Source organism: Balearica regulorum, chromosome 28, assembly GCF_011004875.1.
Source record: "Balearica regulorum gibbericeps isolate bBalReg1 chromosome 28, bBalReg1.pri, whole genome shotgun sequence".
In the NCBI taxonomy this organism is placed as follows: domain Eukaryota; kingdom Metazoa; phylum Chordata; class Aves; order Gruiformes; family Gruidae; genus Balearica; species Balearica regulorum.
In genome coordinates, this window is record NC_046211.1 from 978970 (window position 1) to 1000987 (window position 22018).

The following is a 22018-nucleotide window of genomic DNA, read 5'->3' on the forward strand; positions in this document are numbered from 1 at the left end:
ATCCACAGACTCTGCTTTTACACTTCCCCAATTATCGGTCTTGCCGGCGCGAAGACGCCGAATTCATTAGGAGAGGCGGGAGGGTTCTGGCGACTCAGCCCCAAGAAGTGTGGAGACAACACGTGGACCAGATCGGCTCTTCTTCCTCTCCCAACCAGACAGCTTAACCCAAATTTTATCCCCCCGGTTAACAATATCCGCAGACCCACAGCTCTAACGGCTTCCTGCGGCTGTGAGCAACAGCAAAACGAGATTTCATTCCTAAGAGTCCCTTCCCTGTGTGGAGAAGGACAAGGCGGGGACTCAGCACAGCAAATTTCCCTGCCAAATTACCCCTCCAAACATCCTGCTCTCCGGGACAACAGTGTCTGAGGACGTGACGGACTTTAAGGGCTCGATCGTACGTTTTCTTCACCGGATCGCCTATCAGCCGCCAACGAACAGCCTGCATAAAGCAAGGGACTGCGTGCATCAACCCTAATTCAGCGCCTCACCGAGACAGCAACGCGGGCATCGGCATCAGCAGAGGCGGAGAGCTTTCACGTGCCGACGAAATCCATCGCAGGCGTCCCCGCGGCTGCGTGCAAGGGGAAAGCGGACAGCAGCCGATCGGCGTCTTGATGAGAAACAGGCAAAACCTCGTCCTGATCTCAGAGGGACAACCCCTGGTTCTTAAAATGTTTTATTTGTGAATGGGTGATCGCTGCTTTACATAGAAAAAAAAAACCAAAACAACCCTGTTAAAAAGTACCTTGAAAAATCTTCAAGGCCGAGATAAACGGGAGGAGGAGGGGAAAAGTAACCAAAATTAACACTATAAAAAGAAACGTGGAAGAAGATGGGGAGAGGGGAGGGCTGTGAGAGGGACGGACCCAACCGCCCCTCTTGGGTGTGGGAATGTTAGTCCAAGGGGAAACGAACGTTTGAGGAGAGAGAGAGGAGGATCCCCAGCAGGGAGGGGGGGTTGCCACTACCTCATTTAGGGCAGGGGGCCCCTCAAGGGCCCACGCGGCGGCACCCCGGGGGGTCTCTGCGCCGGCCGGGGGGGCAGGGGGACTCTCTGATAGCCGTACGGCGGGGGGCGAGGGGGACCGTTGTACCCGTGAGGAGGCATCAGCGGAGGCGGGCCGCGCATCCCGTGGTGCGGCATGGGGCCTGGGTGACCTGCGGGGACAGAGCACGGGCGTTACCAACCTCGGCGGGGAGAAGCGCAAACGGCCGATCCCACCCGAAGCCCACCCTTGGGTGCCAGCTCTGTCAGGTGCCCATGGTTTGGGCCAACGTTCTCCTTCGTTCCCCCTCAACCAGCGGGTCCTGGACCTCTCTGAGGACCCCCCACGGCTGGTGAACAGGATAGGTCTCAGGAATCCTCCCCGTTGGCAAATCCCAGTCGATATCCCGACGTGAGAGATGGAGAGGAATCGCCAGAGAGTGCAGAGCCCCGCGTCACAACAAACGCGAGAGGTGACGCGAGAGGTGACCCGGGAGACCCCGGCTCAGCAGCTCGCAGCTCCCAGGTCTTGCTCCAAGACACCTCTCCGCGGGGACGCTGTGATGTCACCTCCTTCCCCCGTCCCCGTTAAAAACTAAGAACGAGGGAGGGCGCGGGGCCGAACCGAGCGCTGAACTCAACAAAGCACGTACGATCGACAGAAAAGAACGCATACTGCCTCTTGCAGGCATCCACTTACCCATGGGCGACCCGAAATGAGGTCCTCGGGGTGGCATACCCATGGGTGGGGGTCCAGGGTGCGGCATGCCGGGCGGGGGCCGTGGGGGAGGCTGGCCTCCGGAGCCCGGTGGTCCTGGGTGATGCTGGCCCATCCCAGGCGGTCCGTGATGCACTTGCATGGGAGGCATTCCTGGAGGGATAACGAGTCAAGGGACATTTGTAACGAGCGCAGCAGTTCGGCACGACAGGTCCGGACCACCCACGGCCCTGGGGCGGGGGGGGGGGGCACTAAATCCAGCAACGTCAGGTCTGCGAAGGGGGTTCTGCTACCAAAAGGGAGGTTAAAGAGGACAAAGCGCAAAGTTCTCCAACAAGAGGCGACAGGAACAGGCTGCAGCGTAGGAAATGCTGGTGGGACGTAAGCAGGGGCGGGACGGGGGGATAAAGATGTGACAGCAAGCGTGGCGCAGCCATGGGACAGGCGCTCGGAGAGAAATCAGCATCCTTGGAGATTCTGGACAAGCCCTTGAGCAACCTGACTTTGAAGCTTGCCCTGCTCTGAGCAGGAGCGGCTTAAGATCCCTCCAAATCTACTTTTTTCTATTATTATTTAATAATAATAATCAAACGCAAATTCTTTTCCCTTCGTCAGAAACCCAAGAGCCCGGCGCAGCTCCAGGAGGCGACGAGGTGCGAAAGCGCTGGGTCAGGCTTTCCTTTGCCGTGCGTAATTGGCTGCTCTAAAGCTTGAAAAGCCAGCTTGTGATCGGGGACAAGCAGCAGCCATCTGGTCACTCACACGGCCAGAGCCGCGATCACACAAAGCACCCTAATCAGCCAGCGTGGGAGAGCGTCTCAGCGCAGGGGTCGTTTTAGAACAGGCGGGATTAAACAGGAATTTAAAAAAAAAAAAAAAATAAAATAAAATTAAATCGCAAATTTCACTTGGTTTTTGCATTTGAAACCAGAGTCTAGATGTATACGCTGCTCGTTCCCCAGTACTACGGGGCTAAAAATGGAAGGAAATCAAAGAAACATTTTGTTCTCGTGGCTTGAATTAGCTCCTGCCTGGCAGAGCCGCAGACTGTGCTAAGAAGGTTCACACTCAACGTATTAATTTACACCAGAGAAAAATGACGAAGACTTGGAGTCTCGTTAACGTTCTCCCAGCCAGAACAGCACCGGAGACCTTAAAAGCCCGCGCCGTGCCGGACCCTGCCCTCCCACGTCCCGCACCTTCACACCTCGAGGAAACTCATGCCTCGACCCGTCCAGACGCCTCCCAGAAGGGCACTACTTCCTAAATTACCAGAGCCCTTCAGAAATCCCGCTGGGCCCTGCTCCAGGCTATTTTTTAACACATTTTAGAACATTCAGGAGAAAAACCCAGAAATCAGGCACAGAGCCGCTGACGTGACATACTCGCTCCTACGCAGACCCTCCGTTTTCTTCACCAGGCTGTGCTGCGGAGAGCGACGTCTCGGGAAAAGACGGTGGCCCTTACAGAGGATTTTTCTCCCCGTTTTACAGAAGGGGAACCCTCAGGGAAGGAGGAGGAGGCGGCGATTTACCCAAGCCCACCCTCCAGAAGGAGAAGACGAGCGATGTTTCCTCAGCCTGATGCCCGTCGGATGCTTACCTGGATGGTGCATCCCACCCGGAGGGAAGGGGTGCGGGTGAGGCGGGTGCCCCCCGCTGGGTGCAGCCCCGGAGGGGGGTCCGGGGGCACCCGCACCGGGCGGCATGGGTGGGGGTGGCATGGCAGGAGGCATGCCGGGAGGCATCGCTCCGGGAGGCGGCACCGGCGGGGGGAACGATCCTGGGGGCGGGAGGCCTGGAAAATGAGACAGAATTTGGTTAAGTCTAAAAAAACAAACTGAAAGTAAAAAAAACCAACCTCTTGGGGAATCAGGAAGGAGGTGAAAACACAAACGGCCACGGGAAGCATAAAAAAAGGACTTGCAGCTCGTGATCCTACAGCTCCGCTGAGGGTTTTGCGCCGACCGTCACCAAACGCCCCCCAGGCGACGCAGCGCAGCTCTGCACGAGGCACAGCAGGACACGAACACCCTCGGGAGCGGCGGCGGACGGGCACGACAGCCTCCTGTCAACCGAAGCGGCACAGAGACGGGCGCCGCCGCGATTTACCCACCTGGAGGGGTGACGCCAGGTCCCAGGGAAGTGACAACAGGCGTCGGGACAGACGGAGGAGGAGGAGCGTCGGCAAAAAGCTGATGGGGCCGATCTGCCTGCGAGAGCGGGTTCTGGGCTGCCAGGAGACGCTCGGCGGCCGAGCCGTGCCGCTCGCCTTTGGAATCTTTTTTGAAGGCGTAGGAAACAGTGATGGGCCTGTTGCAGAGGTATTGTCCGTTCATGGCCTCGATGGCAGCGTCCGAGGCATCGAAGCTGGCGAAGTTGATGAAGGCGTAACCCTTCGAGTTGCCCGTGTCGGGGTCTCGCATGATCTTGGGGGTCTGCAGGATGACGCCGAAGGCGCTGAAGGTGTCGTACAACAGCTTCTCATCGATTTCGGGGTCCAGGTTGCCTATGAAGATGTTGGCCCCCACGTCCAGGTTTTTGTTGTGGGCCGAGGCTTTGTTGACTCGGATCGGCTTCCCGTACAACTTGATCATGTTCATGATCTTAATGGCATAATCCGCGTCCTCCTCGCTGAGGAACTCCACAAACCCGTAGCCTGCAACAAGACCCCAAACGAAGCTTTAGGAGAGGGCAGGCTCACGGCCTCCCGCAGCTCGTCCGACCCTTGATTAACCCGCCCGATTTAAAACCAGGGACCCCAAGGCTCCCCTTAGGGTTAGGAAGATGATTTTCCCTGGGGATCGCTCACCCCACACCTCTCTTCCCGCAGTAATCTCTCTCCGACTGTCCCCAGCTAAAGCATTTTATTCAAAGTGGAGCTTTTGAGAGAAAACAGTAAATATCTGACCTTGGTGCTGGCCTGTGACTCGATCCTTGGGCATGTGGGTGTTGACCACCGGTCCGGCTTGGAGAAAGAGCTCCCACAGCAGCGGCTCGCTGACCTTCTCGTCCAACCCCCCGACGTACACCGTCGCATCTGGAGCGGAGGGAAAAAGAAAAGCCCCGGTTAGAGCCGGTGAGCCCGGGCTGCTGGAAGTCTCGGCTGTGCGAGAACTCGAGGGCTGGATGCTGAAACCCCTCGTGCCAAAGACAGAGACACCCCCCCCCCTTTCAACCACAGATCCCCCCTCAAACTTGTCAGCAGACCCCCCGTAACTGCGCCCTCAGTCAGGGAGGCCCCACAGCCCCCCCTCGACACCCGCCCCGCTCCGCTCCAGCGTCCCCAGGACGCCCACTGCCCCCCCCCCACGCCTTGTGCCCAGCGAGGCCAGGACCCCCCAGCTGCCCCCCCCAAAGCTCTGGGGAGCCCAGGTCCTCCCCACAGCCCCCCGGAGCCGCCATGTCTCCAGCGCTCCCCCCAGCCCCCTAAACCTCTCCAGGGAGGCCGGGACCCCCCGGCAGAGCTCCCCCCCCCGGTCTCGGGGAGCCCACGGTCCGGCCCCGGGGGTCCCCAGAGCTCCCGGCCCCGCCGTGCCGCCAGGCCGCCCCGCAGGCCCCGGCGCTCACCCTGGTTCCGCTCGGAGATGGGCCCCGCCGCCATCTTGCCGCGCCGCCCGCTCCCGCCCGCGCGGCGCCGCCGTCACGCAGCGCCGCACGCCGTGACGTCAGCCGCAAGCGCGAGTCCCGCCCCCTCGCTTCTGGACAGGAAGTGGCGTCGGCGGCTGAGCGCGGGGAAGGCGCGGCGGCCATCTTGAGTGTGGGCGGGCGGGCCGGGGTGGGGGGAGCGGTCCGGCGGTGCTGCCGCCCTTCTGTCACAATATCCCCTGTCGTGACAGGCGGCGACAGCACCCTCACGGCCGGGAGCACGGCCCCGGCGGGGACCCCAGTGCCGGAGGGGGGGGCGGATCCCAGTGCGGGGGGAACCCAGTATGGGGAGATCCCAGTATGAGTGGATCCCAGTATGGGGGGAACCCAGTATGAGAGGATCCCAGTATGGGGAGATCCCAGTGCCAGGAGATCCCAGTGTGTGGGATCCCAGTGCGGGAGGATCCCAGTGTGTGGGGGATCCCAGTATGGGGAGATCCCAGTGCCAGGAGATCCCAGTGTGTGGGGGGGTATCCCAGTGTGTGGGATCCCAGTGCGGGAGGATCCCAGTGTGGGGGGGATCCCAGTATGGGGAGATCCCAGTATGAGTGGATCCCAGTAGGGGGGAACTCAGTATGGGGGGGATCCCAGTGCCAGGAGATCCCAGTATGGGGGGATCCCAGTATGGGGGGATCCCAGTACGGGGGGAACTCAGTATGGGGGGGATCCCGGTGCCAGGAGATCCCAGTATGGGGGGATCCCAGTATGGGGAGATCCCAGTATGAGAGGATCCCAGTATGGGGGGGGATCCCAGTGCCGGGGGATCCCAGTATGGGGGAATCCCAGTATGGGGGATCCCAGTGCTGGGGGGGATCCCAGTATGGGGGGATCCCAGTATGGGGGGAACCCAGTACGGGGGGAACCCAGTATGGGGGGGATCCCAGTGCCAGGAGATCCCAGTATGGGGGGATCCCAGTATGGGGGGAACCCAGTACAGGGGGAACTCAGTATGGGGGGGATCCCGGTGCCAGGAGATCCCAGTATGGGGGGATCCCAGTATGGGGAGATCCCAGTATGAGAGGATCCCAGTATGGGGGGGGATCCCAGTGCCAGGGGATCCCAGTATGGGGGAATCCCAGTATGGGGGATCCCAGTGCCGGGGGATCCCAGTGCCCACAGGCCCCCCCCGTCCCCCCTCAGCCACGCGCGGTCACCTGCAGAACTGCCTTTAATGGCTGCCAAACACCCGAAATACAGACCGGGGGGAACACCAGGAACGGCTGGCCCCAGCCCCAGCCCCAGCCCCAGCCCCGGCCCCGGCCCCGGCCCCGGCCCCGGCCCCGGCCCCCCCGCAGCATTCCGGGCCCCCAGCCCGGGTCCCTCGCGCCGTCCCGTGATGGCGGGGATGGCAGCGGGATGTCGGGCCCATGGCGGGGCTGGATCCTGCTCCCCGGGCTGGATGGGGCCGTCCCAGCCCCCAGCCCCTCAAAGCCTCCGCGGAGGTCGCAAGAATTTAATGAAAAACCGCGAAACCGCCGCGCCCTGGGCAGAGGGGGGCACCTTCGGGGACCCCCCACACTGCCTCCGGCCCCGAAAAGCCCCGGTCCCCGGCAAGGAGCAGGAGGGCGGCAGCGGGGAACCCTTCGAAGGCAGCGGCAGAAGGCGCGGGGTGATTTTTGGGGGGGGGGGTGTGGGGGTGTCCACCCAAAACCCACGCGGCTGGAGGGAGCCCCAAGGGACGGGGTTGTCCCTGCGGCCGCGTGTCCCCATGGAGGTGTGTGTGGGGGTCCCTCACCGCGAGGGTGCGAGGGGGCCGCCGGCGGCTTCGGTGCGGGGTCCTGCCGCGGCCTGCCAGGCGCTGAGCCGGTCCTGCAGCAGCGTCAGCTCCTCAGCCAGCCCGGCCGGTGACGGGGCGAAGCGCCCGCGCTGCGGGGAGACGAGGTGTCCGTCGTGCCTCAGTTTCCCCTCTTTTCACCATCGGGGGCCCCCCACCCCCCACCCCGGTGCCGCGTTACGGGGCGTTACCTGCGCCTCGGGCAGCCCCCGCAGGTAGCAGCGACGCCAGAGCCGGACGGAGGGTCCCGCGGCGCAGGGCAGCAGCAGCCCCGGGGGGGGTACGGGGGGCCGGTTGCCCCCCGAGTTACCCCCCCGCTCGCTGAGGCTCTCCAGGGAGGGGGCCCAGCGCGACAGGCGCGGCGGGGGGCGGCCGCTCCTCCAGGGAAAGGGTTGGGGGGACAACGTCCCCTTGGTCAGCGTGAACACGTTCCCGGGCGCCGGCCAGGCGTCGGCGGGCTGGGAAATGGGGGGGAAAACCACGGATTAGGGAAAAAAGCCGGGGGGGAAAGGCAGCGGGATGGGAAAAGGGGTGAGAAAACCCCCCGGGTAGGGATGGGGCAACTTTTTGGGGGGCACACGGCTCCAGGAAGGAATTTAAGGTGCAGAGCACCCCGAATCGAGCGGCAGAGGGGAGGGGGTGTCGTGCAGCACAACGCACCCGCCGGGGCCCACGCAGCCCCCCCCCACCCCAAGCCAAACCCCGACTCACCCTGCCCGGGCTCTGGGGGTCCGCGGTGTTGGGGTGTCCTGGGGTGCCAGCAGCACCCGCTGGGTTCCTGAATCGGGCCCGCTGCTGCCGGCTGTAGCGCAGCCCCCAGTCCCAGACGGCGGGCAGACCGCAGGCAGCGCTGCCCGCCCTGCCCGCCCGCGGCACGCCCCGGGGGGGGTCCCGCCACCCGTTCACCGGCGTGTAGGTCTGGCTGCGGAACCGGTGCTGCCGGGAGGAGGAGGAGGAGGAGGAGGAGGAGGAGTGAAACGGGAGCTTTTTGGGGTGTCAATCCCCAATTGGGCGTGCGGGTGGGGAAACTGAGGCACAGCCGAGCGGGATGGGAGAGGATTCATCTCCGTTCCCCAAATTCATCCTTAAATCCGCTGCCGCTGGCTGGCAAGGGACCCCGGAGGGTGTGTGCGTGTCCCCCCCAAACCCGAGCCCCCCCAGCTCACCGGGCTGCCGCGGCCGCGCTGGCGCTGGCAGCTGAAGAGGAAGGTGCTGAAGTAGGGAGCGAAGCTGCTGTCGTGGAGGGCGAGGAGATAGGCCTCGGTGAAGCCGAAAGCCGCCGGGAATTGCCGCACCAGCTGCCACGTGCAGTCCAGGAACAGCAGGAAAACGGGGGCCTGGGGAAGCGGGGAGCCGGGGGGGGGGGGGGATACACACACACACGTTTGCACGCCTGACACCCGCCGCCCAGGCGGTGACACGGGGTGGGGGGGTGGCGCAGGGCGGCTCTCACCTCCTCCCGGGGGCTGTCGCGACGGAGGAGCCCGAGTCGGCGGGGAAAGGGGTGTCCCGCTGCCACCCACTCCCGCTGCACCAGGCTCTGGAAGCCGGGCAGGGTGCGGGCGTGGGGGTCCCCCAGGAGCTGCACCAGCGAGGCCAGCAGGCAGTTCAGGTCCCGGTCCGACGGCTCTGGGGGCAGGGGGGGGGCACAGGGCGGTGAGGGGGTGTCCCCGGCGTCATTCCCCCCCCCAACCCGGTGCTCCCCCCGCCACCACCCGGCGTTACCTTGCAGGAGGACGGAGCAGCGTCTCCCCGCCAGCAGCGACGCCACCTCGACGGCTTTTCTCAAGCAGGTGCTGAGGGGACACACAAAAAAAGGGGGGTGGGGGGTCAGGGCACCCCGAAATGGCACGGCTGCCTGCCTGGGGGGTCTGCAGCCCACGCCGGGGTGCTCAGGCACCCACCGCGATGCCCCCATCACCCTGCGGCCGCCTGTCGGGCTGTGGGGGAGGACCGTCCGCCATGGGGAGGGGTGTTTTTAGGGTGGGGTCCCCCCCCCACACCCCAAAAAAAGCCCCCGCCGCCGCCCGCTCACCGGACGTGGTCCAGCCAGCGCGTCCCCTCCAGCGCCGAGAGCCACTTCTCCTCCGCCGCCGCGCCTGGCTCGCACGGGCAAAGACGGGGGGTTCAGCGGAGCAGGAGGAGCCCCGGGCGGGGGGGAGGGGGTGTTTGGGGGCTGGGGGGGGTGTCCCCACCGGCTGCCCCCCGTCCCCGCTCACCGGGCAGGCAGAGCGCCCGCAGCTTGAGGTGGGCGAGCTGGATGTCGGCGAGGGTGGGCAGCTCAGCGGTGTCAGCCAGCACGCAGGGCCCGCGGCCCCCCAGCAGCAGAGCCTCCAGGCACCTGGGGGGGGGGATTGAGGGACCCCCGGGTGGGGCTGGGTTGGGGCAGCACCCCCAGACCCCCCCCTGCCCCCGGAGGGACTCACCTCACATCCTCGCTGCCCGGCTCCGAGGCTGCGTGGAAGCTGGCGGCTCTGAGCAGGTCGCTGCCGCCCGGGTGGTGCCAGCACAGGCGCTGCGGGAGAGATGGGGTGACACCCCCCCCACCAAGATCGCACCCCCATCCCCTGTCTACCCCCCCCCAGCACCCCATCGCCCCCCCCCCCCCCCCCCCCAGGGCACTCACGGGCACCCGGCGCTCCTCGAAGTGGGCGAAGATCCGCTTGAGGTCGTGGTCCAGGAGCCCGCTGGGCACCCACAGGTACCGGGGGAGGCTGGGGGCAGAGCGGGGGGGACATAGGGCAGGTGTGTGTCCCCCCCCAAATCCCGGGGTGCCATTTCCAGTGGCTCACGGGGTGTTTTCCCCAAACCCGGTCCCCTCGGGGTGGTTCACGCTGTGCCCCCCCCCCAGATTGGGGTGCCAGCGGCCCGTGGCTCCTGGCCGGGCCGTACCTGGGGGCCATGTCGAAGCGCTCGTTGACGGCGCTCACCCTCCAGCCCGCGGCACCCAGGCGCTTCAGCTCCTTCTCCCAGTCACGCAGGTTCTCAAAGAGCAGCGTGGCAGCCGAGCCTTCCTCCTCCTCCCCTTCCTCCTCCTCGTCCTCATCCTCCAAAGTGGTTTCGGCAGGGCAGGACCAGCCATCGTGTCCCTCGCCGGTGTCCCCCAGCCACGCGGCCGCCTCCCGCGCCTGGGCGATGGCGTTGGCGACCTGCGGAGAGGAGCCGGGTGCCGGGACAGGGGCGTTAGCCCCCCCAAACCCCCCCTAAGGCCACGGGGTGCCCCAGAGTGAGGGTCCAAAACCTCTCCATCCCCCCCCCTCCCCGTAACCGCCAGCCCCCCCCCCAACTCACCCGAAACGCCTGCGGAGCCAACCCGTTCTCATGGAAATGGAAGCGGAGCAGGCGGAAATCCCGGCAGAAAACAGCCAGCTCCTCGGGGATGAACTTGAGGGTGGAGGCGGCCGTCAGCACCTTGGGCTTGGTGAAGCTGCTGGCTGCGGCGGGCGAGGGGTGGCCGTCAGTGCCGGCTGAGACCTGCCCAACTCATCACACGGGGCTCGGGGCCACCACCTTTACCTGCCACCAGCTTGCGGATGCAGGGCAGCGCCACGTCGTACTCGCTGCGGAGGAAGGCACGGGAGCCGGGCGCCTGCGGGAGAGGAGGGAGAGCTGGAAGCTTCCCCCCGGGAAGGGCCGTGGGGCCGGATCCAGGACCCCAGCGCCTTTGCCTGGCTGGTGCTGGGCCCCGTGGCTGCCCCTCGTGCCCCACCGCGTCCTGCAGCGAGGAGTTCCCGGGGTGAACACGGCGGGTTCTGCAGCTGATGAGCGAGGATGGGGCTGGGATGGGGCTGGGATGGGGACGGGATGGGGATGGGATGGGGCTGGGATGGGGCCGGGATAGGGCTGGGATCAGGATGGGATGGGGCCAGGAGGGGCTGGGATGGGGCCGAGATGGGGCTGGGATGGGGCCGAGATGGGGCTGGGATCGGGTCAGGATGTGGCCGGATGGGGCTGGGATGGGGATGGGATGGGGATGGGATGGGGCTGGGGCTGGGATGGGGCTGGGATGGGGATGGGATGGGGATGGGATGGGGCTGGGGATGGGATGGGGCTGGGATCGGGTCAGGATGTGTCCGGGATGGGACTGGGATGGTGCCAGGATGGGGATGTGATGGGGATAGGATGGGGTCAGGATGTGGCTGGGATGGTGCTGGGATGGGGATGGGATGGGGCTGGGATCGGGTCAGGATGTGGCCGGATGGGGCTGGGATGGGGCTGGGATGGGGCTGGGGTGTCGATACAACAGAGCGGGGGGGCGGGATGAAGCTGCGATGGGATGGTCAGGGTGAAACTGGGCCGGGGTCAGGCCGGGGCCGGGTTCCCCGTGGCCGTGGCCGTGGCCGTGGGGGTCCCCGCGGGTCGCACCTGTGCGGGCAGGAAGGCGACGCGGCGGTTGGTGCAGAGCAGCGTCCCGGGGACGGAACCTTCGCCCTCCCCGCAGCGCTGCCGGGCGCCCGCCGCCTCCTCCAGCACCAGCTCCCCTGCGGGGACGGGGCGCTGGGTCCGGGGGGGTCCCACGAACGGCCCGGCCCCCCCCCCCCGAACCCCGGAACCCCCCCCCCGGTGCCGTGTCCCCCCCCCGTGTCCCGTCCCCCCCCCCCAGCATCCCGGCACCTGCCCTACCTGGCAGCGCGGGGAAGGCCGGGCGGCGGCTCATGGCGGAGCCGCTTTGGCCGGGAGGGCCCGGAGCGGCGGCGGGAGCCGGAACCGGAGCCGGAGCGGAGCGGAGCAACCCGGGAGCCCCGAGCGCCACCGCCCGCCCCGGCCCGGCCCGGCCCGGCCCCCGGGCCCGGCATCCCGCCCCCCCCCCCCCCTTCCCGGGCCCGGCGGGGCGGAGCGGAGCAGCGGGCAGGAGGCGGGCAGCAGGCAGGCAGCAGGCAGGCAGACAGCAGGCAGGAGGGGCCGCGCTGCCTGCACCCTGCCCGCTGCCCCCCCCCCCCCCCCGCCCCCCGCGGGGGCACGGCCAGGAGCTCGGCTGGGGGGTGTGCGGCACCGGGCACCCCAAAAGGGATGGGGGGGGGGGATGCAGCTGCAGGCAGCTCAGGGAGGGGTGCGGGGTGCCGGAGGGGGTACGGACACCCCCAGGAGGGGAAATGTGCACCCCCAGGCACCCCACAAATGATACACGTGGGGTGCTTGGGGGGGGGCATACACCCCCAGGCAGCCCATAAAGGGGGGCACGGTGCTGGAGGGGGACTTACAGCTCCAGGAGGGGGTGCGTACACCCCCAGACACCCCATAAACAGTACACTGGGGGTGCTGGAGGGGTACGTGCAGCCCCAGACACCCCATAAATGGTACACTGGGGGTGCTGGAGGGGTACGTGCAGCCCCAGCACCCCACAAGGGTTGCCTCGCCGGCCGAGGGTCGTACAGCGCCGTGCACGGCTGGGGTACACCCAACCCCCCGTCCCGTCCCTGCACCTTTCTGCCGGTTGGCACGGGGGGCCCCCACGCAGCCCCACGGCCTCTCCTCGGGACACGGCTCTGCCGGGCAGGAACGAAGCTGCTCCGTGAGTCATCGCCGAAGCACGGCCTTCTCCTCCCAAACCCCGGAAAAACCAGCGCGCCGCCGGTACCCGTGCCAAGCTGGCCCCAACCCTGCCGAGGGACCCGGAGCCGTGACCCCGCTGCCGGCAGCAGGTGGATGGTGGCCCTGGGGCCACGTCTGTCACCCTCCCGCTGCCATAAAACCCCTGGGGACCCCAAAAGCCACCCACCCCCTCCCCCGAGCTCCCCTCCTCCTGCCGGGATAGCACCCAGGCGGCCGAGGCACCGGTGCCGGCACAAGGCGGGATAAACCCTGGCAAAAACCAGGCTCGAGGGAAACCCAGCACCGTCAGAGTGCACGCTCCAGCAAAAAATCTTATTTGAGGTGTATTTGCCCCCCCCCCCCCCCCGTTTTTCGGGGCAGCCCAGGCGTTGGTAACTGCAGCTTGTGCACCCCAGTTTTCCTCCTGCAGGGGAAAAAAAAAAAAAAAAATCACTGGGTTGAGCATCCTGGCGGAGCTTTGCCGGGTCTTTGGCTCCGGCACCTGGAGGATAAGAGGAATTTCCTGCAAGGGCTTTAACCCAGGGCTGCTCTCCAAGGCCAGGGCAATGTCTGCGCCAGCTCGGGGTCAGCCCGGGCCACCCCCAGAACCGGAGGAAAATTGGCCGTCAGGAACAAGCCGGCATCGACGTGGCGCTGAGCACGGTGCGGCCGCTTGCTGATGGTGGGAGGAAAAAAAACCAAACAATAAAACCCCAAAAAACCCAGCGGGAGCTGGAATAGAAAAATCCCAATGCAAAGAAATCCCTTGGGAAAACCTTCCCCGCTCGCAGCCCCCGGGCCGTAGCTGTTAATGAACTTTATCACAGCGAATTTTCCTCTTTCTGAACCCATTTAGAGCTTCAGCATCCAAAATACCCTGTGCCAGCAAGCAGCTGGATTTTATCTTTACGCTGTGCAAAGCCTTGCTTGGGTGTTAAATTGCCTGAAGCATCCCTGGGTGCTGGCCTTCAAATGCAGCCGGGGAAAAGGTTCTTCCAAAAAAAAAAAAAAAAAAAGTGACAAAAATGGTGATGGAGAGGGGGCTGGGGGGGTTCTTCTTTAAATGAAAGCTTGGATTCGGTACCTAAATAAAAGGCAATTTTCCTCAGTCCTCAGGAAAGAGGATGCTGTGCTCCGCAGCGGCGAAAAACCCGAGAACCCCCCAATAATTAAGTTGAGGAAGAGCAGCCCCCGGGTAGGGAATTTGGGACACAAAGGGCTGGGACGCCCGGAGCCCGGCGGGGCTGAAATCCCCCCCCCGCCCCCCCGGGGGTGAAGCGGAGGAAAAAGAGGCACGGCCGCTGCCCAGGGCTTAATTAGTTGAATGTCGTTTATTGTCAGTGAATCTATGGTAGCATAAACGAAGGATGCGGTGTACAGCCCGATTGCGACGCGCCATCTAGTGCTCGCTACAGCGGTGCTCGGGAGGGGTAAAAAAAAATAAAATAAAATAAAAAAAATCACCAACCTAATATTTATTTAATTAAAAAAACAAAAAACAAAAACAAAAAACCAAAAACCCAAACCGAACCAACCAACCTCTTTTGTGAATAAACAATCGCAGAATTAATTCAGGTGACTTCTCGTAGGGTTAGTGATAACCGACGCATCCCATCAGCCTTCCCCACGCAGGGGCCGGGTAATAGCGGCGAAGGTAAATGCTCGTTCCACAAAATAAAATGCTCGTTAACGGGTTTTGCACCCCCTTAAAGAAAATCCTTACTGCACCCAGGGCCCCACGGCAGCAACGTTTCTTCCGACGACACCATTAAGTGCACTTATTTTTAAGACCTCGGCATCGAGTCGCGGCTTCCCCTTCCCCGGCCGATGGGAGAAAAAAAAAACCTTCCTGGGGGGCAGATTTGGTGCTTTTCCTCCATGAAAGGTGCTCTGGGGGCTGAGGCGCTCTCGCTTTCCCACCCCGCTATAAAAAAAACCCCAAAAAACCAAACCCTGTAGGTGCCAGAAAAAATATCCAGTCCCACGCCCCGAAAACATCGCGTGGGCTTTAGTGTGTTTATAAACAGGAGCCGGCGGATGGTAGGTATCATCTTTCAATAAATATAACTTGTATTTAATAGTCCCTTAAAAAAAAGAAAAAAAAATTAAAATATTTAGTTTCACCATAAAGGAAACAAAAAGGACCCGAAAAAAATCCTTCGTGGTTCTGAAGAAAAACGCGGCTGGTTCGGGGCGACCCAGCTGAGGTTGGGGCTCGGGGGCGCTTGGGGAAGAGGCGAAACTCTGCCCTTCATAGAAAAAATACTCCGCAAAGATTTCTCCTTGTTGCCTCAAGTTCAGCGGTTTGGTTATTTTTCCCCGTTTAGATTTAAAAAAACCCAAACAAACCAAAACCAAACCTACAAATTCTACCAACCGCAATAAACCCCCGGGGCTGGGCACGGAGGATCCTGCAGAATCCCCCCGGCGCTGGGAGCCCCGCGTGTCCGACCCCCCCCTTCCTCCGGAGAACAACTTTTTGGGGAGCTTTGCCCCTTTTCCTCCTCACCCGCCGAGCCAGGGCTGGGGACGGGTTTGTGTCCCCAGGGCTGGGGACGGGTTTGTGTCCCCAGCCCGGCAGCCGCCTGGGCTCACCCGCTCCTCCATCAAACTTCGTTAATAAGAGCACAAAGCACCGGCCAAACTTGTTTCCCCCCCTCCCCAAAAAAAACCCAAACCCAAACCCCTCGGGAGGAGGAAGAGCGACAGCATCTCTGGGAATGATTTTCTCCTAGGAGGATCCGGTTTTTTTCCCCTTAAGACAATATTACGCGCAACTCTCTCAGGTTTACAAGATTAAAGCAAAGCTCCCGTAAACCCCCGCTGCTTTAACAGCCGAGATTTCCCGACGGCGCTTCGTGACCGGGTCCGGTAAATCAGCGCCAGGCGCTCCCCCCCAGCATCCATGGGCTTGGCACGGCGGCAGGATGGAGTTAACCAAAACGGAGCCAAATCCCCCCCGAAACCCCCCGGGAGGTGCTGGGGAAGCGTCGCCTTTTGCCTTCCCTCCTCCGCGGTGCCCAGCGCCTGCTCTGACGGCTTTCGACAGGACCTGGAGGATACCCCCACCCCCGGCAACCGAAATAAAGCCGCCGCTCTGATTCCAGGAAAAATAAACGGCAGAAATTGGTTTATAAACCTAAAGTGAGGTTTTTGTTTGGGGGTTTTGTTTTTTTTCCTTTTTTTTTTTTTTTTTTAAAAACATTTCAGCTTAATATTTGCGGTGAAGCAAGAAATGGCTGCAGGGTAAGCGGGGGTGAGAGCCTGCGGCACGTTACCAGCGCCGTATATTCCCGCCCCTGGGTTAAAGTACATTGGAATTACTGTAATTCGAGGGAAAGATTCGCTATCCGACGTTTCCTCCGAGATAAAGAGGACGTGCGCGGGAGCCACCCTGCAAAATTGCCGACGGGAGCCAAGCCCTGGGTGCATCCATCGGATGTTAAAGCCCTTTCGCAGCCGGGCAAGGCTTAACCGCGCTCGGCAACTTAATAAAACCAGAGAGAACATCTTAAATCCGAGTTAAACCATCCCCGGGATACTGAAAATCCGGTGACAGGCGGCGGCGATGGTTTGACCCAAACCATTAGGATCCCCGTGCAGTCGCCTCCTCTAGAAAAGGCCTTAATTTGTGGGTTTTCGGTTTATATTAAACTGGAAGAAAAAAAAAACCACCCTTGTACGTTAGAACCGAGCCTTAGGGGTTTGGTGAGAATAAGGCTTCGGGTGATTCTCAGCGTTAAGTACACTTGCACCTCCTCAGCCCGGTTCTCTCGTCCCTTCTCCCCGGGAAGGGCAGCGGGCAGGATCAGCGCGGGAAGGGATTGCATAGTTTGCTGCCTTCTGAAAAACAACCCCCCCCCCAAAAAAAAATTAAAAAAAAATTTTAAAAATGAGGGAATGTTGTAAAGCTTTGAATTACCGGTATAATTCATGTTTTATTTTCACGTGGTAAAACGCTGAACCGTGCTCTATACAGGATCGAGTCCGGTTTGGGATTTGAAGTTACCAAAAAAAAAAAAAAAAAAAGAGAGAGAAAAAAGAAAAAGGATCTGTGCAAACATTGCAGTGCTAAAATTAAACCCACCCTGCAAGACGTGAACGGGAGCGTACGGTTCATCCTACGCCGCAGGGGCTGGGACGGGGGGGAGAAGGGAACGTAGTGGAGCACGTCGAGTGTGTAAGTTAGTTACGGGTTCATCCCCCCCCTGCTCTTTAGCCCTATTATCAAAAATATCTTTTTAATATTCCTCAGCCTAAGGTCAGTTACGTGGCTCAGCAAAATGGAGCCGAGTTAATTCGATTCAGCAGAACAGAGGTAGTACGGAAGTAGCTTGCTCAAGTAGAAAGAGTTATGGCGGGGAGGGGGGGGGGTGTGGGGGGGTGTGTGCCCACGTACGGCTGCGAGCGCCCGGCAGCCCGCTGCAGATTTACCTCCCGGTGCTGCGGGATGCTCTTTGTCCTCTCTACTTCCCCACGCCGATGGTTATTGCTGGGTGGAGACACTGACCTTGTTTTCTTGGCTTAATTCTTACTAAGTTGGGTCAACCGTACCGCGAACGGAACGGTTTTTGCACAGTACTTCTGCAGGAAAAAAATAAAAATAAAACCTCAAAACCACTCAAGCACTGTGATCACCTCCCTCCGTCTCCCTCCCACCCCAAGAAAGAATTTAAAAATAACATTTTAAAACCAGAGTTGAGCCCGTCAGAAGGGCAGAGCCCGGAGCCCACTGCTAAGAGATGCCTGGAGACATCCGATGGGGCTGGGCTCAGATGAGTTCAGCCAAAAAAAAAAAACCAAAAACCAACAAACCCAACCAAAACCAAACCCCAATAACGTCCAATTCCAACTAAGTTTTGCTCAGTACCAGCAAAAAGAAACATCAAATTAAAACAGCGTTAAAAAAGGGGAAAAAAAAAAAAAAAATCTCTCGCAATTAAAAGGTTTGTGACGTTCAAACTGAAATCGCTGGGGTGTTTTCGCTCACTTCGGGGCGGTTAGCGACGCCGGAGTCCAGCTGGAAGGACCCGCCGGGGTGCTGCTCCCTGTTCGCCTTCTCCGAAAGCTTTGGTCTGCTTTATTGGATCGTTTTGAAGAATTCCGCCCCCCCCCCCAACTCCTTCCACCCTGTGCTCCAACCTGAGCACGCCCTCGCTAATCCTGGTCATCCTTTGCCAGAAGAAGCCTCTTGAAAAGCATCTTCCTCCCTCTCGCAGGGTCTCTGGGAGGAGGAGGAGGGGGGTGTGTGATTTTTCTCCCTCCGCCCTCCCTCCCTCCCTCCCGCCACCCTCCTGCATCACCTCCATCACACCAGCCAAATCCCATTTCTCAGCCCATCCAACCAAATATCCGCTCCCTCCTTCCGCAGACAGGGAGAGGAGCGCGGGGCAGGGGGGGATTTTAAAGAAAAAAATAAAATATATATATTATTGCATTCCCCATCTCTCATGGGTCCCAAGATCAGCGCCAGGGCAGGGCGCTCAGAACCTGTGCACCAGAGCCTCCCGCTCCTTGCGTTTCAGCTCCTCTTTGTAACAGCAGGAGCAGAAATTCCCAGTTTCTGGATGTCCGTAAAAACTGCAGTTTGGCTGCTTGCATTTGGTCTGCTGAACATTATAAAGAACTCGGCTTTTATTTTTATCCGCCGGCGTTCCTTTCTGCGAGCCGTCCTGCTCGAGGTATTCCCTGTAGCCGTTGCTGTGCGGGGGGAGGCAGGCGGAGCCGTCGCAATCCGACGGGTAGGCGGGATGGATGTCCGTGTCCGTGGGGGAGAACCTCCCCGGGTGGGAAGGGCTGGGTTGGTAGGGATTCGGCCGCGGCTGGGTGCAGTGTCTGGGTAAGGTGGCGTAGGGAGGAAGGCTGCTGCAGGAACCCCCGGCTACTTGCCGTCTGCCGTCTTGGTAGCCGGGGGGATGCGACCCTTCCATGCTGTTGACCATGGAGGGTCTGGGAAAGGTGAAAACTCCCGAATAACCGGAGGGAAAAGCTGCTATTTTAGCGCCTACGGCCAGATCCGGGGTCTGGGTGGTGTACGCAGGGGGAGGCTGGGGGTAAGCGGGGTTGAGCATCGTTTCCTCGCCCTTGTGGGTGTTCGCCTCCGGCTCCGGCTTCTTGGCAGCGCCGGCGCTCCCCAGCGCCTTCTTCTCCGCCTCCTTTTGTTTCTGCTCGGCCATGAAACGTTCCTCGGCATCCAGAAGGTACCGCTGGATCATCTCCTCCTGGTACTGGTGACGGTTGCTGGTCTTAAGGTGGCCGGCGAAGATGAACTTGCGCTCTCCCTGCATGGCGGCGCGGAGGATGCTCAGGCTCAGCCGGACGTCGTTGCTGTATTTGTAGGGGTCCGACGGCTTTTCGGGGGCTGCTTTACCCGGGCAGGTTTTCTCCACAGGAGCTGACAAATCTCCTTGGGAAGATTCCTCTTTGCTGCCTTTCCTCGACTTCAAGGATCCCTTCTTCTTCTTCTCCAAGGTATCTCCCTGCCCGTTGCTCACACCTCCCTTGATGGTTTTGCTGTGCATCAAGCCGCCCATGTTCTTTTTTAGCTTACTCCCCAAAGTCTTGCCGAAGCTCCCGAGCTTATTGGCAACCGAGTCTGCCCGTTTTTTATCTTTTTCCTTATCCTTTTCTCGGTCTTTCTTTGGTTTCTCTTTGTCCTTGCAACCCCTGCTGCCACCGTTGCTTGCCGAACTGCTGCAGACCGATTCCTTGTCCGACTCTCCCGACTCCGCAGCTGAACGAGCATCGTCGCCCGCGGAGGCTGTCGGGGATTCTGGCTGGGCTAAAGGCGCCTGGGGAGAAAGAAAACATATATATATCTCTCTCTCAAAGTCCAGAAAGCTCCTCAAGTAAGGGTTTTCGGGCTGAAGGTAAAAACAGAAGCAGGCGCTTGCTTGGAGAACAGAGGGGACAACGTTCAAACGCTCTGTGACGCGTCCCCGGCAGCCGCCCTGCCCATCTATAAACATCTCAACTTGCCGAGCTTTCGGGGGAAAAGCTAGAGAAGAGGAAGGGGGTGCTACCGGCGAGGAGAGGGCCAACAAATTCCCCCTCTGGTCACCCACACGGGCACCCATTTCCCCGGGGTCACGGCATCCTCCATCCCTTCGCATCACCGATGATACGGCTGAGATGGGGACGGGTTACGGTATTTCGGAGCAAAACAGCTGAGAGGACGTGGCCACAACCAAAGGTCACGACCAAAACGGCACCAGTTGAGCTTTGCTACAGAGATGACGCCTCGACAGTTTCAGACAGACCAAACCAGCTCATGTTTAAGGTTGGAGACTCTTCTTTTAAAAAAAAAAAAAAAAAAAAGAGCGCACAAGGGCTGCACTGTAAGTTCGCGTGAAGAGTATAAAAAAAAAAAGGCACGAAAAACTCTAGGAAAAAAGTGCACCGCAAAAACCAAGTTGTTTTTCTGCCCAGAGCAGCGTTAGCCGTCATTTCTGGAGGCGCGGACAACCTCACGTGAAGGAGAGCGAGCCGGCTGACGGCTTCTCGCCTGCTGCCCTGCAGAAAGGGGGTTTAAATAATTAAAGAGTAAAGAAAATACTCCTTGTCTCTTTACCTGCATGTCACAAGGCAACGTGATCCATTTAACATTCATGTAGCTGTGCAGCAAGTGCAGCTTTGCCTCCAGTGATAACGTCACGCTGAAATTCAAAACAAGGATTAAAAAAAAAAAAAAAGTTATTAGAGTCAAGTTTCATTTTAATAACTGAGGTTTTCTCCTCCATATTTACAGTTATTTGCCCATTGTCTTTCTGTTACAAAGCGAATTTTAACACAGCAGGTGTAAATGCATCGAGACAGCGGTGACACAGAAAAAAAGCAGCATTTTTGTAGCCTTCCAAACCTTTCCATTAGACCCGAAATGAATAAATAAGATTCTTGAATGCCAAAATCAAGCTTGCTACGAGTTAAAACAGACTCGACAAGTAATCTTGCTTGGACATGAGACAAATAACAAAAAAGTAGATGTGACAGATCTAAACAGAGCTAGTTTCAAAATGATTCTTCTCTCCACAAAAACAACTTCAGAAAACAGTAAAGATGTTTTGGCAAAAATTTCCACTTGTCAAAAAAAAAAAAAAAAGAAAAAAAAAGAGAAAAGAATTCTTTCCACTAAAAACACAAGGACAGAGTCTTTTCTGCCGGCTCCAAACCCTTCAAAATGAGACAGCGCATTGGTAAATCCCCCACTGAATTTTCATACTTTGATCGTGGAGGTTTCTAGGTTTCCTAACGCGAAGTCAGCTGACGGCCCAGTCGTGCTTCCAGCTCTCCGACCAAGCTCTCCGCCCACCGCTGCTCGCTTCTGGCTCAATAACAGGAAATTCGCCACTACCAAACCACGGCTCGCCCGTAGTCCGACTCAAAAATAGGAAGGGTGTCTGACTGCAAGGCGTCATCCTCCCAGCTCCAGGGGCCCACGCTCCGAGATCTTCCTTATCTCCGAGCGGGGACAGAAGGCTGGAAAAAGAAACTTTTTTTTTTGTGTGTGTGTGTGAATATAACAGCCGGTCTTCCGTCGCTTCTCGTTTCTGAGCTACGCCTAGTCTGAAGCTCTAGGATTTGGAGCAATCATCTCTTCACCTTGTGGGAAAGAAGCTGAGGAGATGTCACAATCCTACGCCAAAACGTACCGAAATCGGGGCATCGGAAGTAAGAGAAAAAAACCATTCCATCCCCACCGAACACGTTCATACCCCGAGTATAATTTTCACCCAGACACAAGGAATCCCCAGCTGGGGACAGAGCGACGAACCCTCCGGGCTCCGGTTCACCAACCTGGCCAGCTTGACGTTGTCGCTGTCGTCTTTTCCCCACTGCCATTCCTTCCCGGGATCCACGGCAAAGTGCACGGGGAGCAGCTTGTGTTCGGAGTCCGTCAGGGGGATCACAGCTACACGAGGGACAGAAAACCCGCTTTTCACACCCGAAAGGACAAACCTCGCCCGTTAGCAGCCAAGCTCCGAGCGCCCATCATCGATTTTGAGGACAACCGGCAGAATTCCCCTCCCTCGACCTGCTGGCGACGCAGCCCACGAGCCGCTAGAAGCACACGTTGCCGGCTCGTGTCCCCCCCCACCAAATCCTCCTCCGTGGTGTCACTCTGGATCCTGTATCGATATAAATCTTATTTATCACCCACCTTGATCTTTTGTGGGTTCTTTCTGCTCCATGGATACCAGGGCAGAAAAATGGGCTTGGTCGTAAGCCAGTACCAACGGAGAACGATGGCATTTGTTGGCTGGGACTTCCAGGGGAAGATAAATCCCTCCAAAGGGAATAGGGGCAAAGGCTGGGGAAAAAAAAAAAATAAAATGGGGCAGTTAGTTTTCACAATAGGT

The 22018-nt window shown here is 60.0% G+C and overlaps 3 protein-coding genes across 3 annotated transcripts in view; all 3 read right to left on the bottom strand.

Moving 5' to 3' along the window:
- Positions 1 to 666: 666 nt before the first annotated feature.
- On the bottom strand, positions 667 to 5426 carry SF3B4 (splicing factor 3b subunit 4). The gene is made up of 6 exons (XM_075737497.1): positions 5279 to 5426; positions 4620 to 4748; positions 3825 to 4367; positions 3312 to 3506; positions 1692 to 1862; positions 667 to 1164 (listed from the first exon to the last, which is right to left on the bottom strand). Exons 1-6 carry the CDS (start codon positions 5310 to 5312, stop codon positions 980 to 982), a joined length of 1257 nt encoding a protein of 418 aa, XP_075593612.1. The 5' UTR covers positions 5313 to 5426; the 3' UTR covers positions 667 to 979.
- Positions 5427 to 6984: 1558 nt separating this feature from the next.
- Positions 6985 to 11926, bottom strand: MTMR11 (myotubularin related protein 11). Its single transcript, XM_075737222.1, is given in 16 exon segments — positions 6985 to 7222; positions 7322 to 7588; positions 7842 to 8066; positions 8297 to 8467; positions 8584 to 8759; positions 8856 to 8926; positions 9166 to 9229; positions 9350 to 9471; positions 9557 to 9645; positions 9757 to 9844; positions 10023 to 10279; positions 10422 to 10564; positions 10647 to 10719; positions 11496 to 11611; positions 11754 to 11820; positions 11822 to 11926. Coding segments are annotated over 16 exon segments (2169 nt in total). The 3' UTR covers positions 6985 to 7087.
- A 5713-nt stretch (positions 11927 to 17639) lies between these two features.
- Positions 17640 to 22018, bottom strand: part of OTUD7B (OTU deubiquitinase 7B) — a 30743-nt gene continuing 26364 nt past the window's right edge. The window contains exons 9-12 of the mRNA XM_075737043.1: positions 21820 to 21969; positions 21456 to 21570; positions 20233 to 20317; positions 17640 to 19453 (exon numbers count right to left, since the gene is read on the bottom strand). Coding sequence (XP_075593158.1) covers positions 18146 to 19453; positions 20233 to 20317; positions 21456 to 21570; positions 21820 to 21969 — 1658 coding nt within the window. The 3' untranslated portion in view covers positions 17640 to 18145. The remainder of the gene's footprint in view (positions 19454 to 20232; positions 20318 to 21455; positions 21571 to 21819; positions 21970 to 22018) is intronic.

Excerpts from the sequence above, each read along its gene's own strand:
- SF3B4 (XM_075737497.1), bottom strand. The coding sequence starts at position 5,312 with ATGGCGGCGGGGCCCATCTCCGAGCGGAACCAGG. Across the intron at positions 4,368-4,619 it reads AGTCACAGGCCAGCACCAAG|GCTACGGGTTTGTGGAGTTC; the intron begins GTCAGATATTTA and ends GTCTTGTTGCAG. Across the intron at positions 3,507-3,824 it reads ACCTGGCGTCACCCCTCCAG|GCCTCCCGCCCCCAGGATCG; the intron begins GTGGGTAAATCG and ends CTCATTTTCCAG.